Consider the following 14,765-nt stretch of genomic DNA (forward strand, 5'->3'; position numbering starts at 1 on the left):
TGCAGACACAGACAGAACACTTGCTTTCTCAGACCGGCAGGCGCATCCAATGGCAAGGCCACCTGATACACCAGTCCTGTTCATTTGGAAAAGGGACAACTCCTTCACATTCACAAGCTGGGCTGGTAAGTGAAGAATAAGAAGAAAAAAATAAGAAGTCGGCAGGAAGCAGCCTCTTCAACCAGCAAAGAAACCGTTAGAATCCATCCCTACGCCGATGCCAAAGTTCCGCCTGCCCCACCCGTCACACTATCAAGGACACCCGCCTGCTATCAGAAAGCCCTGGGGGTCTTTTTCCCTAGTTTATCAAGGACCTGTGGAAACATTTCTCTAACTGAAGATAAGAATTCTTTTTCTTCTCTCTCTCTCTTTCTCCTTTCTACTTCTAGCTGTCTAAACCAGAGGGTTCCTCTCATTTTCTTTCAGTAAAACAACCGCTCTGAAAAGAAGCTATTTTTCAACCTGAACTTGAAGTAACTAGTGGAGAGGCAGGTAAGGTGGGTTTAATTAATTCATTTGTTCATTCATTCCTTCCTTCCATTATTGTATGCTTACTGCATGCCAGAAACTGGGCTAAGAAGGCTCTTGGATTTAATCCTGGGCAGAATGAGCTTGCAGTCTTTGGGGAAGCCAGACTGCACTTAACAATTACAAAATGCGGAATTGTAAATTGTGATCTGAACTTGGAGTGAGAGCATACATATGTGAGCTGAGAGACAGTGTGTGTAATAATTTTTTAGATTTGGCTCTTGCCCTCCAAGTGGACGTTTTCAGGGTTAAAAAGATGCCTCGGGGCCCAGATGACTTGCTACCATTCCGTGCCAGCCCCGTCTTCCATCCCGAGTCACAATTGCTTGACCCTTGTGAAGGTGAGGATGGAAATGACTTATTGGAGTGATAGAGAGGCTAGCATAAACCTGCCAAGACCTCCTTCAAGATTCGGTTCAGTTTGCAAAAGTTGCCAGATAAAAGATATTTCCAGATGGAGGGCCACGCAGGAAATACAAATGGAATATTTGTTAATAGCTCTTCCTTTATGAGATATGACCCAAGGCGGCCTTCTGCAATGTGATGGGAAGCACTGTAGCTTGAAAGCTTGAGAGGAGTCAGCAGGCCCACGGCAGTCTCGAAGTCTTTGGAAAGCGGCTCTGGCCTGAGCAGGCATTAAAGATGCTCTGCTCATCAGAGACGCCCCCTTTTCCACCACCGCCACCCCAAATGGAGCTGGGACCTGCTATACTCTAAGTATTGGATTCTCAGACAGGAGAGGAGATATCTAGAAGAATGTTGAGTTCGTTAATGCTGTGGCTTTGCGTAATTAACAACCTGCACTCTTTTTTTCTGTCCTTGGAGCCAAATGGGCTTCTGCAAAGAAGTTTATCCAGAAGTCAGGGATGAGCACTATTCGAAAAGGCCTAAGTGGATAGGGATTGCCATTGAGTACACTGAAGAATGTGTTGGAGCTCATGAGACTGGCCTCCCCATAACATTTGGTTGTCGAATGGGTCCACAGATGAGTCTGAGAAGACCGTGAGCTCCCTGGAACAATATGTAAGATTCTGCATGTAGGAACAGAGCTACACCTAGGGAATGGTCTTTAACTTTTGTCAGATTTTTTTGGGGGCATGTGGGGGTTAAATACACATATCATAAAATTTAACATTTAACCACTCCCAAGGGTACAGTTCAGTGGCATTAAGCACATAAATATTGTTCGGTGACCATCACCACTATCTAGCTCTAGAACTTTTTAGTCTTTTCCAACTGAAATGTTTTGTCCATTATACAATAACTATCCCCTCCCCCTAGCTCCTGGCAACCACCATTCACCTTTCTGTCTCTATGTATTTGTTTAAGTACTTCACAAAAGTAGAATCATATAGTCTTTTTCCTCTCAGGACTGGCTTATATCACTCAATGTCTTCAAGTTTCTTTCATGTTGTAGCTTATGTCAGAATTTCCTTTCTCTTTAAGGTGGAATCATATGTGTTTGTATGTATTTTATATATATATATCTCATATGTATATATATATATATGTACACATATAATAGTATGCATATATCACTTTAAAAAATCCATCTGTTGATAGACACTTGGTTGCTTCCACTTTTTGGCTATTGCGAATAGTACTGGTGTGAACATGGGTGTACAAATATTTGTTTGAGTTGCTGTTTTCAATTCTTTTGGGTTTATGTCCAGAATGGAATTGCTAGATCATATGGTAATTCTGTTTTTCATTTTTTGAGGAACCAGCATACTGTTTTCAGTAATGCCTGCACCATTTTACATTCCCACCAGCAATACACAAGTGCTCCAAACCCTCCAGATCCTCACCAGTACTAGTTAACACTTGTGCATTAGCCATCCTAATGGGTATGCAGTAGTATCTCATTGTGGTTTTGATTTGCATTTCTAATAATTAGTGATATAGAACATCTTTTCATGTGCTTATCCATTCGTATGTCTTCTTTGGAGAAATGGAGATTCAAGTTCTTTGCCCATTTTGAAACTGGATTGTTTAACTCCAGACAGAGCCTGTCTTGCTCTGTCGCCCAGGTTGGAAACGTGATCTTGGCTCTGTCACCCAGGCAGTGGCACGATCTCAGCTCACTGCAACCTGTGTCTCCCTTCCTGGGCTCAAGCGATTCTCCTGCCTCAGCCTCCTGAGTTACAGGCACACACCATCACGCCCGGCTATTTTTTTCTTTTTTTTTTTTTTTTAGTAGAGACAGGAGTTTCACTATGTTGGCCAGGCTGGTCTTGAACTCCTGACCGCAGGTGATCCACCCACCTCGGCCTCCCAAAGTGCTCGGATTACAGGTGTGAGCCACAGTGCCCGGCCTATATGTTCTAGATCTTAATCTCTTATCAGATATATGATTTGTAAATATATCATTCCATTCTGTGGGTTGCCCTTTCACTCTGTTGATGGTGTCTTTTGATGCACCAAAGTTTTAAATTTTGATGTAGTCCAATTTATCTATTTCTAATTTTGTTGCCTGTGCCTTTAGAGTCATATCCAAGAAATCTTGCTAAATCCAATGTCATGAAGCTGTTCCCCTATGTTTTCTTTAAGAATGTTATAGTTTTAGTTACCGGGTTTTTAAAAGGTTTGTGACAATGCATGGGCTATCTTGAACAATGATTCTGGGGAGGCCTTCCTCACCAATGCAAAGACACTCAGGGCTTTGTAAATATCAGTGTGAATCTAGGAACTGGGCAACTGATAACATGGATGTGATATTTGAAGGCTTCAATTCAAAAGGAATGATTAAGTATCTCCATATTTATATCAGTATCCTGGGAGCTAGTGAAGATGAAAACCATGGTCTCTCTTCTCCAAGGACTTAAGGCAAGATGTTGCAGGCACACATGTGAAATTATTGCATTGCAAAGCAGAATCTAATGAGGCACCTAGCTAGGCACTAGGACCAAGGGCTATAGGAACTCAGAAAGGGATCACCACCATGAGCTTCAGGGGACAGAGAAACCTTCAGGGTAAAGATGTAGCTGGATCTGGGTCCACATTGGACAAGATTTGGAGAAGCAGAGAAGACTGCAGAGGATTTTGTACTAACTGCAATAATCATTGCCATTTACTGAGCACCTACTATGTTCCAAGCACTGTGCTCTGCCCACTGCATACATTATCTCAATGACTGCTCCTACCCCTACGTTTATCATTGTCTCTATTTTATCATTGTAAGCACTGAAGCTCAGAGATTTTCCTAAGATGACCCAGATAGTAAGTTGTAAAGCAGAGACTCGAAGCCAGGTTTATTTATCTCAAAGCCTCTACTCTTAATCACTCTACTATTCTAGTATCAAAGCTTTAGAACAGGGAGAAAGCAGGCATCCCCAATAGAAAAGAATAACAGTGCACAGAAATGGCACAGGCAGGATATTTAAGATCAGAGAGGAGAACAGACTGGATGGGAAGTTTCAGGGTCCAGGACTATGGGATATAAAGTTGGATCAATGGAGTGAGCAGGATTACAGGGTGCCTTCAATGGAAGCATGGGAAATTTGGTCTCGACCTGCTAGAATGACAGAATCACACATAGAATTTCAGCTCTAACCTTCCAGTCTGCCTTTTTTCTCTATAAAATGAGAAAATTGAGGTCTCAAGAGGTTAAGCAACTTGTGGATGGTCATGGATGATAGGGAACCATTGCAAATTCTTGAGCATGGTGTTGACAGGGAAGAAAACAGTATTCCAGATTAGTTAGTGTGGCAGTAAAACACATGAGGGGTGACTGAAGGGAAGCAGCAAAAACTGGCAGAAAAAACAAGCAGCTCTTTCTCTGTTTTTTTTTTTTTTTTTACCGCCAAAGGGTATCTCCCTCAACAATGGGTATTTCTAGGGAGCATCATTGACGAGATTCCAGCTCTACTCCTTCCTGCTGAGGTTTGTCGCTTAAGAATCTGGGGCCGGGCGCGGTGGCTCACGCTTGTAATCCCAGCACTTTGGGAGGCCGAGGCAGGCGAATCACGAGGTCAGGAGATCGAGACCACGGTGAAACCCCGTCTCTACTAAAAATACAAAAAATTAGCCTCTCCGAGTAGCTGGGACTACAGGCGCCCGCCACAAAAAAAAAAAAAAAAAAAAAAATCTGGAGACAGGTAGGGCGCAGTGGCCTACACCTGTAATCCTAGCACTTTGGGAGGCTGAGGCAGGTAGATCACCTGAGGTCAGGAGTTCAAGACCAGCCTGACCAATATGGTGAAACCCTGTCTCTACTACAAATACAAAAATTAGCCAGGCATGATAGTGTGCACCTATAGTCCCAGCTACTCAGGAGGCTGAGACAGGAGAATCACTTGAAACTGGGAGGCAGAGGTTGCAGTGAGCCGAGATCACGCCACTGCACTCCAGCCTGGGTAACAGAGCAAGACACTGTCTCAAAAAAAAAAAAAAAAAAAAACAAGAATCTGGAGACAGTTTGTAGGGGCAAGTGCCATCAGAAAGGTCAGAATTACCTTCCCCTGCCAGGCTCAGTGCCCTTTGATGGCCCAAATGCCAGAAAACATAGCTTCCCCAGCAGCGGCCTGTCCCCATCCTCCCCACTTCCTCCAATAGAAAGCCTGTCTGGGGTGCAATGTCTTGGATCAGAGACACGTGACTCTGAAGAGCCAATGGCCAGGAATGGCTTCTGGCACCTTCTTTATGTTGCCTTCCTGAATGTGAGCCTGGGCCAGGCCTCTGTGAACCTAACTCACCTGTCCCGTGGAGGCCACCATACCAGGAGAGGTAAGACAAGACACTGTGTTCCCCAGGCAAGAATGTTGACCCCACCTTACTTGAACTAAGCCCTTGTAGGGCAGAACTCCACTTATCCATCTATGTCCAGCCAAGAAAGCCCTGCCCTGGTTGACTATGGTCCTCTGAGGTTCTCTTTGCTTAGTTAATTCTAATAATAGCTGCCATCCGTTGAGCATTTATTCCATGCTGATCACTGGGCTCAGCATTTGGCATGCATGATTTCATTTTATTCCTACAACACTGTAATGAAGATATTATTATCCCTGTTTTGCACATGATGAAACTGAGGTTCAGGGCTGTTAAATAATTTGCCTAAAACCATGTACTTAAAGGAGCCAAGACTCAAACACAAGCCTTTCTCTCTCCAAAGCCTTTGCTTTTACTCAATTGATTGACTGCATTCTACACTTTAGTCCTTGTAGAGGGTAGAGGTCCTGCAGTGGAGAGTCAGGCTTCAAAGAGTGGCCTTGTTGATTCCAGACACCACCCGTTTCTCTGTTCCTGGGAGCCAAGAGCCTGATCTCTTTCCCAAACCAAACTCTTGGTCCCAAATATAAATGGTATCTGGGCCATTATTCTTCTCCCAGTAATGATGCTCAAGAAAAACAAAGGATCTTGAAGTTCCTTCTACACTTTCACCCAGAGGGCATCATGCAGGCATGCTTTGGCCAAGGGGAATGGTGCTGCCATTTGTACAGTCATTCTTTTAATGAATATTTATTGAGGGCCAGCCACACATTAGGCACATGCTAGGTGCTGAAGACACAACTGGGAACAAGTCAGAAAGAGTTTCTACCCTCACAGAGTTTACATTCTAGCTGGGAGGAAAGGCCGAAACAAAACACACACCAAAACCCTGCACATACATCTGTAGTAAAGAGCAAATAGTGATGATGCTAGGAAGAAAAAGCAGGATAACGGGGATGGAGAGTGAGGAGAAGCAGGATTTTATAAAGCCCTCTGAGGATGAAATATTCAAACAGAGACCTGAATGAAGTACATGGGAGCCATGGGGGATCCAGGGGAAGAGCATTGCAAGCAGAGAAAAGGGCAAGTGCAAAAGCCTTCCTGTAGGAGTCAGCTTGGTTTGTTTTAAGAACCAGAAAGAAGGCCAGTGTGTTTCAAGCAGACAGAGTGAAGCGGCATGCTGGAGAAAAGGACAGCGGGGCAGTAGAGGTCAGATAATAAGGCCTTCCAGGCCACGGTGAGTTTGGCTCTCAAATATGCTGTGTCGGGGTCCCAGGCACTGTGGTGTGTCACTCAGGTGTGGTACCTCTGCATAGCTACAGAGAGGAGACAGACTGCATAAACAAAGAGCACAAAGACAGCTCAGTGAGTCGGCTTACCTGGCTCTGACTCACACCTTGAACTTGAAGCAGCAAATAAAGCCCAGGTTTTGGTACCCAGAAGAGAAGGTGGGGGAAGGTTTGACAATGGCCTGAGGCGGAAGAAGGAGCTGTTGACCCTGTATGTCTCATTTGCTTTGTCCATCAAAGGGTCTGAATTATCAATGGGTGCTCAAACTTTTTTTTTTTTTTTGAGGAGTTTCGCTTTTGTCGCCCAGGCTTGAGTGCAATGGCGCGATCTCAGTTCACTGCAACCTCCGCCTCCCAGGTTCAAGCGATTCTCTTGCCTCAGCCTCCCAAGTAGCTGGGATTACAGGCGCCAGCCACCTCGCCTGGCTAGTTTTTGTAGTTTTAGTAGAGATAGGGTTTCATCATGTTGGCTGGGCTGGTCTCGAACTCCTGACCTCAGGCGATCCACCCGCCTCAGCCTCCGAAAGTGTCAGGATTATAGGTGTGAGCCACCGCGCCCAGCCGCCCAAACATTTTAAAGTTAGAATCTCTTTTCATAAGCAAAATTTTCCATAGAAGCTGACTGTGTGCCACTTTCCTCTCCAAGCACCTGATCTGCTTCATTTCACAGAATCCTTAGAACAGCTCCATGAGTAGGTACTCTGAATACTCCCACTTTACAGATGTGGAAGCTGAAATGCAGAGAGGTTGGGCTACATGCCCAAGGTCAATGAATGCAGAACTGCTGCAGTGGGAGCAGGGGTGGGTGACGCCCACTAGGGAGGCGCTTTCAAACTCCTTCTGCTCCAAGGAGCAAGCTAGAAAATCCCACTTCTCAGGCCCCTTCCACTAGGACACACTATGAGTTTAACACTGCTAAGAACTCACTGAGGAATGGTGACATTTGGGGGTGGCTCCTTCAGTGCTTTGTTTGGCTTCTTTTTTAAATTATAAATGGTGGCTTGAAAGTTGTTGGAAGGGGGAAAATCACATGAAGAAATCAGGGATGTGGCTGAAGCAGTTAGTGTAGCAGAGAAGCAATGCAGCTGTCAGCAGCCTACCCAGGCCCCAAAATGGGCACAGCCCTGCATTTCTGGCCTGAGGCTTGCCGAGGTCTTAGGTGAACTTCAGCTCTTTCTACAGCACCCCAGTCTCAGCATTCTTTGGTGGATGTCCTGATTGGCTGGGAGACTGTTGCTTCCTGATACAGTGGTGATCACTTCTGAAAGATGGGGTAATACCAACAGCTATCATTTCTGACCATTTACTGTGCAGCATCACTGTGCAAAGCATTTTTATACATATCCTATTGACTCCTCTCACAACTCCTGTGAGGCAAGCAGGCACCCCAGTGGCCTCATCCTAGTTCTGGTCCTGGTGACCTTATGATTGCCTCCATCCTCCATTTGATAGGTACAGAAACTGAGGTTCAGAGAGGTGAAGTAAATTCCCCCAGGTCACACAGCTAGCAAACACCTGAGCTTCTATGCTCATCCTAAGGCTCAGTTGAAATGGATTTTTTAAAAGATGTATTTTGGGCTCTTTACTATATAGAAAACCGAATTTGTTTATCACTAAGGTTACTAATAGGCCTAACATCTGTGAAAACTTATCTATCAGCTGGCCCTGAAATGTTCTGAAATGAGTCTGAGCACAAGATGCCTGTGACAACCGAATAGTTCAAAAAATTCTCCATGGGAGCCGAAACCCTATTAAGACAGATCTTTATTTTTGTTCCTGAATGCCATATTTAGAAACAAAATGTCATATTTTTGTATATGAACGTCATAAGTGACAAAGCATATGTTGCAACTTGGCTTCTAATAGTTGAAAAAAAAAGGGAGGTAAATTATCATAATGTTGGGATCTTCTCAATTATATTTGCATTTTCATTTCTATCAGAAGTCCATTTTAGCAAAGGAACCTTAGTCACTTGAAACTGCTCCTCCCTTAGAAAACAATTGTAAATGTAATAAGCAAAAAGAATAGAAAATGCTCACAGGGAAAAAAAATGATCCATCTGGGGTCACAGCCATCATGTAGATTGATTCATTCTTCTTCTAGCATTCTTATTCAGGAAGGAAAACTTGAACATTTTTTAGACTTTAGGATATGTAAGATTTGCAAGGAATTGGGGGAAAGGGAAAAGGAATGAAATTTCAGTCCCACTGGCAGGGATCAAACAGAGATTTCCTCAACTTTTAAAGAACCGTTTTACATGTCCCAGTCACCTCATAGTTCCTGAGTCTCTCTTCTGCATAAGGCATGTACTAGTTGTTATGGGAGGATACAATAAGGTCATGATTGCTTTAAAATTATTCATAATAAAAACACATTTTGAGACTTGATTCTAAATGTTAAACTTAAATTTGAGCGATTTAATTGCCCATTGAATAGGAATGAAATCCCACCGGTAGGCAGTTATTTCTTACAACCACTATGTGTGAAATTGAAATCTTAAGATACCATTTCAAATATTCACCTTCTCTAAGGAAGTTCTCCCCAAAGAGTTGTGAAAGATAAGAAACTGACCCAAAGTCATATGCAGTAATCTCTTTTTCTTTACACACTCAGTTCAAAGTAGAAGCATATTATTAAAAAGAAACTTTATGCCCTGAATTTGGCTGTTCTGAGGTTACCTCTTGGAACCCAAGGATATATTTATTTTGACAACTGACTTGAGCCCCATGCAAAACTATGACAAGGAAAGTAATAATTTATCAGATTAAATAAAAAACAAGCAGATGTGGCCAGGCACGGTGGCTCATGCCTGTAATCCCCAGCACTTTGGGAGGCCGAGGCAGGTGGATCACCTGAGGTCAGGAGTTTGAGATCAGCCTGGCCAACATGGCAAAATCCCATCTCTACTAAAAATACAAAAAATTGGCTATGCGTGGTGGCGAGCGCCTGTAATCCCAGCTACTCAGGAGGCGGAGGTAGGGAAAATCGCTTGAACCGGGGAGGCGGAGGTTACAGTGAGCTGAGATCACACCATTGCACTCCAGCCTGGGTATCAGAGCAAGACTCCATCTCAAAAAACAAACAAACAAAAAACACCCAAGCAGATGCAAACAGGTCATTTAGTCACCACGATAATTAATGTTAAAATGGAAAACACATGTTTTATTTAGGAGAAGAAGGGGGTGAGGTGAAGGGATCCTGTTTCCTGCTTTTAAAAAACAGGAAATAGTTTCCAAATTTGGGTGGGCAGTTCTTATTTTAAACCCCCATTTCACCTTTAAACTTAATTTCAAGCTCTTTTAAAATTATCTTAATGATGCCCTTTGCTATAACATAGCAGCTGCCATTTATGAGTGCTTACTATATACCAGTTGCTTTTCAGGCAAGCAACCTCATATCTGTTATTACCCCCATGCCATTACAAATCTATGTGCCACCTTTTGTGCTCTAACTCATATAATCACCACGATAACTTAGGCAATAGGTTCTGTTGTCTCCATTTTACAGATGAGGATACTGAGAGTTTATTTTATTTGTTTGTTTGTTTATTTATTTATTTTGAGACAGAGTCTCACTCTGTCACCCAGGCTGGAGTGCAATGGCGCGATCTCGGCTCACTGCAACCTCTGCCTCCCGGGTTCAAGTGATTCTCCTGCCTCAGCCTCCCAAGTAGCTGGGGTTACAGGCATGTGCCACCACACCCGGCTAATTTTTGTATTTTTAGTAGAGATAGGGTTTCACCATGTTGGGCAGGCTGGTCACGAACTCCTGACCTCAAGTGATCCGCCCGCCTCGGCCTCTCAAAGTGCTGGGATTACAGGTGTGAGCCACCGAGCCCCACCGGGATACTGGGAGTTTAAATTCCTGCTGTGAGCCCAGGTTCACACACGTGGTCAAGGATGGGTTAGAATCCAGGTAGTCTGACTCCAGAGTTACTACCACATACTGCCTCCTCAGATTAAATAATTTTCCTAGGCCATGCTAACTGATAAGTAAGAGTCTAAATCAAACCCAGGCAGTTGGGTTCCAAAATTCCAGCGTTTAACCACCACATTCACTGGTTATAAGTAGGTAAACTGTTCATCACAACCTATATATTTATTTTCATTTCTGTTAGAAATGAAAGTAGTGTGGTAGGTTACATATTTATCGCATAGTTTAGGCTTGCCTAAAATTCTAAGTATTTTCTTTTTTAAATTAAAAACAAGGGTCTATCGGAAAAAAAAAAACCAATTTTTTTTTTTTTTTGAGACAGGGTCTCACTCTGTTCCCCAGACTGGAGGGCAATGGTGCGATCATGGCTCACTGCAGCCTCAACCTCCTGGGCTCAAGCAATCCTCCCACCTCCGCCTCCCGAGTAGCTAGGAGTTCAGGCAAGCACCACCACGCCCAGCTAATTATTTTTATTTTTTATTTTTTGTAGAAACGGGGTCTCACTGTGTTGCTCAGGCTAGCCTGGGCCTCCCAAAGTGCTGGGATCACAAGCATGAGCCACCGAGCACAGCCGAAAAAGCCTTTTTGTATACTGAAGTCTCCACTAGGACAAAAATTTGCTCTTAAGGCTTCCTTTGAGACACACACACACACACACACACAGCTTTTGATTATACCCATTAGGGACCCAAGCCTTGGGACACAGGGACCAGAAAATGACAAGAGCATGCAGGCAGTAGTAAACTCTAGTTAAAATGGGAACAAAAATGTATGCCTATGATCCGGACTGATCATATAAAACCATGGATCCTGAAAGTACGTTCCCTCTTTGCAAGCCTTAATGACTGGCATCACGCACAAATAGGCCTTTCAGTTTCTGAACGCAGATATTTTCAAGGAACTCCGAGGCCCAGGAGAGCCAAAGTTTTTCTCCATGAAAGGGCAGACTACTAGCCTCCCCCGCTTCCCCTCTGCGTTCTTGCCTCTTTCTAGAAGGAGGCTGAGAGGGGGAAGCCTGAACCCCCAAGTCAAGTCCGCCTTCTTTCTCTGTGCCTGACCCAGGGCAAAATAATCTCTCTGATCCTGTTCTTGACCATTGAAAAAGCACTTTCTCTGGTCGGGGTACTACTGGCACTTTACCTGGGGGGCAGTTTAACCGCAGGAGTCCGCTTTCGGAAAGGTGCAGAGGGAGGGGATTCCGCCACCAGCCGACTGAGAGGAGCCCCGGCCCCGCGTGGTCCCTCCCAGCCACCCTCCCTCTGGGATTAGCTGCCCTGGCTCTGCTCTAGGCGTCCCCAGCCCGTGCACTCGCGGCTCGCGCACCACCATCGCCTCTGCAGAGAGCGGCCGCAGCCTGGAGCCCGTAGCCCGCAGAGCCGCGCTGTCCAGGGCATCCCGGTGCACGGCGTCCGTGGACCTGGGACCTCGAACCTGGGACGGGCGCAAAATCCACCGGGAACACTTGCATTTCTGTAGGTGCTTATTTCACATTCTTGTCTTTTCTTGCTTGCTCGAGCTGTTCGTGGGTTACTTTCTGCCTTAGTTAAACCAAAAGGGAAAGGAGGAAGAGGGGAAGCCCTGAAGAATGATTTAGTGGTTGCCCAGCCTCCTCTCCAAGGAGAGGTGTCCGCTGAGCGGCTCTCCCCGTCCCCGACACTGGCCCCTTTAAGAAGCCAAGTCACTCCTGATGCTGCTGTTTGTATTGCTAATCCCCTGGAGCCCCGTTTAAAAAAAAAAAAAAAGGAAGAAAAAAGGGGAGGTGGGGGGACCGGGCAGCTGTCTCTTTAAATGTGATTTCCTTCTATTGTATTTGAATCGTGATCAGGAAAAAGGAAATGAAACCAGAGACAGAGGGAAGCTGAGCGAAAATAGACCTTCCCGAGAGAGGAGGAAGCCCGGGGAGAGACGCACCGTCCCCTCCCCGCCCCCAGGCCGCCGCCCCCTCTCTGCCCTCGGCGGCGAGCAGCGCGCCGCGACCGGGGCCGAAGGTGCGAGGGGCTCAGAGCGGCCGGGCGGGCGCGCACCATCCCCGCGGGCGGCGCGGAGCCGGCGACAGCGCGCGAGAGGGACCGGGCGGCGGCGGCGGCGGCGGCGGCGGGACCGGGATGGAAGGTTAAGTCCTGAGCAGCAGCAGCAGCTGCAGCCGCCCGGGGCCAGGCTGCGCGCCCCGGCCCCCGCCTCGGCCGCGGCGCGCCCGCAGCCCGGTGATTCGCTCTCTCTCTTTGGCGTTTGAAGGGAGCGCGGTGACTGTCCTTGAGCGCGGAGGGGCGAGCTCGCCGCCGGAGCGCCGGAGCAAGCGGAGGCGCAGGAGCGGCGGCGGCGGCGGCGCCCGAGCACCCGAGGGGGTCCGAGCCCCGGCAGCCGGCCAGCCCCGCGCCACAAAGGGAGCGCCCCCGCCGCCCGGCACCCCGCCTCCCTCCCCAATGTCCTCGGCCATCGAAAGGAAGAGCCTGGATCCTTCAGAGTAAGTGCGGCGCCTCTGCCCCTGCCACCCCCGGTGTCCACGGCCTCGCGTCCCGGAGCAGCGGGGGGACCCGGGCGGCCCGCGAGGGGGCTCCAGGTGCGCGCTCGCGGCGTGCCCTTGGCCCCCTGTGCCGAGCGCTGGGCTCCCCCTTCCTCCCGGGTGACTCCGGGGGCGCTGGGAGAGGGACTGGGCGGCGGGCGGCAGGGAGAGGGGTCGGCCCGGCGCCTCTGTGGGCCACTCTAGGCTACTAGGACGCTCCCCAAAACCACCACGGGCCAGAAAGTTTGCACGGGAGCAGGCACAAGGGTAGCCTGGAGGCGCGCAGGTGCAGTCCGGAGAGCGTTCCGGGCTTGACTCTGCTCCCTTCTCCCCTCTCCTTCTCGGCCCTTTCTCTTTGTCCATTTGGTCTTGGAAAGGGGAACATTCCAAGTGGCTGCCTCCGGGGTCCCCAACGGCCGCCTTCCCGGTCCGCAGGTGGAGCCGCTGCCAGCCTCGCGGGTAACGGGCGGGTGAGGGGTCCGACCGTCCACCTCGGAGCTGGCTCTGGGCCTCCAGGGATTTCTAGAGCAGCGAAATCCGGAGTAAATCTGAGTATGTGTACCCCTCCTCGGGGTCCACCGATGGGGGCCTGTGAACCTCGAAAGTTAGTGCACCATTTTGTGTATAGGTGAATTATTCTGGGGAGTAGAGTCTTGTAGTTTTTAGCAGAGTCTCAAAAGGGTTTGGGGTCAGGGAACCAGAGCTCTAATGAGCATTGGCCACATCTGTTTTCAGAGCCTCGTACTGGTTTGGAATGTTTTTCTATCCCTCACCCATTCTTTAGTGTTAACATGGGGAGTAAGGGGTGTTTAAGATATCATTTTCCTGTCAACGCAAATGCCCTTTTAAGAGTCATTAGCTGTCTGTTTTTGAGAATTTTTATTCCTTTGAAGTCCCCCTCTAATCCTTTGAAGGGATTTGTTACACAAGACCAAAGGAGCCGGTTAATGACTTGTCCATTTGTGCTTTTAAGAGACATTTGTTTTTTCTTTTCCTGCTTTAAAAGAATTGTGCTTTCCTGCTTGAAACACCGCACGCACACACACACACACACATACATACACCCTTCAATTTCGGCTTTCTATGGTGTTTATTTACCTGGGTTTTACCCTCAGTTACCAGCATAAAAGCTCAGCATGTTCTCATAAAACACAGGAAGTACCACCATCCAATGAGAATATAAACATCACTATTCAGTCTTGAAGGTTAAGACACCAGTTCTGTAATGAGCTAGGTTTGTTGTAGCAAAAACCCCCACTTCCTTCAACAAATTCTCAGGAGAAAAATAACATTCCTTTTTAAAAGTATGTTTATGCAAACAATGGGTTTAAAGGGTGGTTTGATCACTTTTTAAAAATAAACTTACAACTGAGCTCTGAGTTTCAGAGCCTGGGCAAGATCATGGTAACACAATAAGGGAGTGAATTGGATGAATTGGTGCCTCATGCCTTTTTGATCAGCAGAATTTAGTCACTAATCCTTTCAATAGAAGATAAATCTGAAGCTTTCATTTCCCTGAGGGAAGTTTGCTTCTTTCAGAATTTGTGCTTTTTCACTGAGGTTAGAAACTGAAACATCCTAACTTCCTAATACAGCAGATACCTACTGCTGGAGGCTCACCAGCTCCTTCCTTCACTATTTGCCCAACGAAGACAGGTTCTGATCAAAGAGGGACAAGCCAGTTGAGAAATTGCTGCAGCACATTCTCCCCACGCCCTTAGAAATTGTTATGATTATCCCAGAAATCCAGGCTGAAATGATACTCAGGTATAATATTCAAGATAAGGGTCTGGGAGAATATAAAATAT

The 14,765-nt window shown here is 46.6% G+C and overlaps 1 protein-coding gene across 1 annotated transcript in view; it reads left to right on the top strand.

Annotated features, from left to right (window-relative positions):
• LMO2 (LIM domain only 2) overlaps positions 1-14,765 on the top strand; it is a 98,761-nt gene that overhangs the window by 74,294 nt on the left and 9,702 nt on the right. Inside the window, exons 2-4 of the mRNA XM_032166299.2 lie at positions 427-492; positions 12,280-12,566; positions 12,690-12,918. Of these exons, the coding sequence (XP_032022190.1) occupies positions 12,560-12,566; positions 12,690-12,918 (236 nt within the window). The 5' untranslated portion in view covers positions 427-492; positions 12,280-12,559. The remainder of the gene's footprint in view (positions 1-426; positions 493-12,279; positions 12,567-12,689; positions 12,919-14,765) is intronic.

The sequence above is a fragment of the Hylobates moloch genome, unplaced genomic scaffold (assembly GCF_009828535.3).
Source record: "Hylobates moloch isolate HMO894 unplaced genomic scaffold, HMol_V3 SCAFFOLD_11, whole genome shotgun sequence".
In the NCBI taxonomy this organism is placed as follows: domain Eukaryota; kingdom Metazoa; phylum Chordata; class Mammalia; order Primates; family Hylobatidae; genus Hylobates; species Hylobates moloch.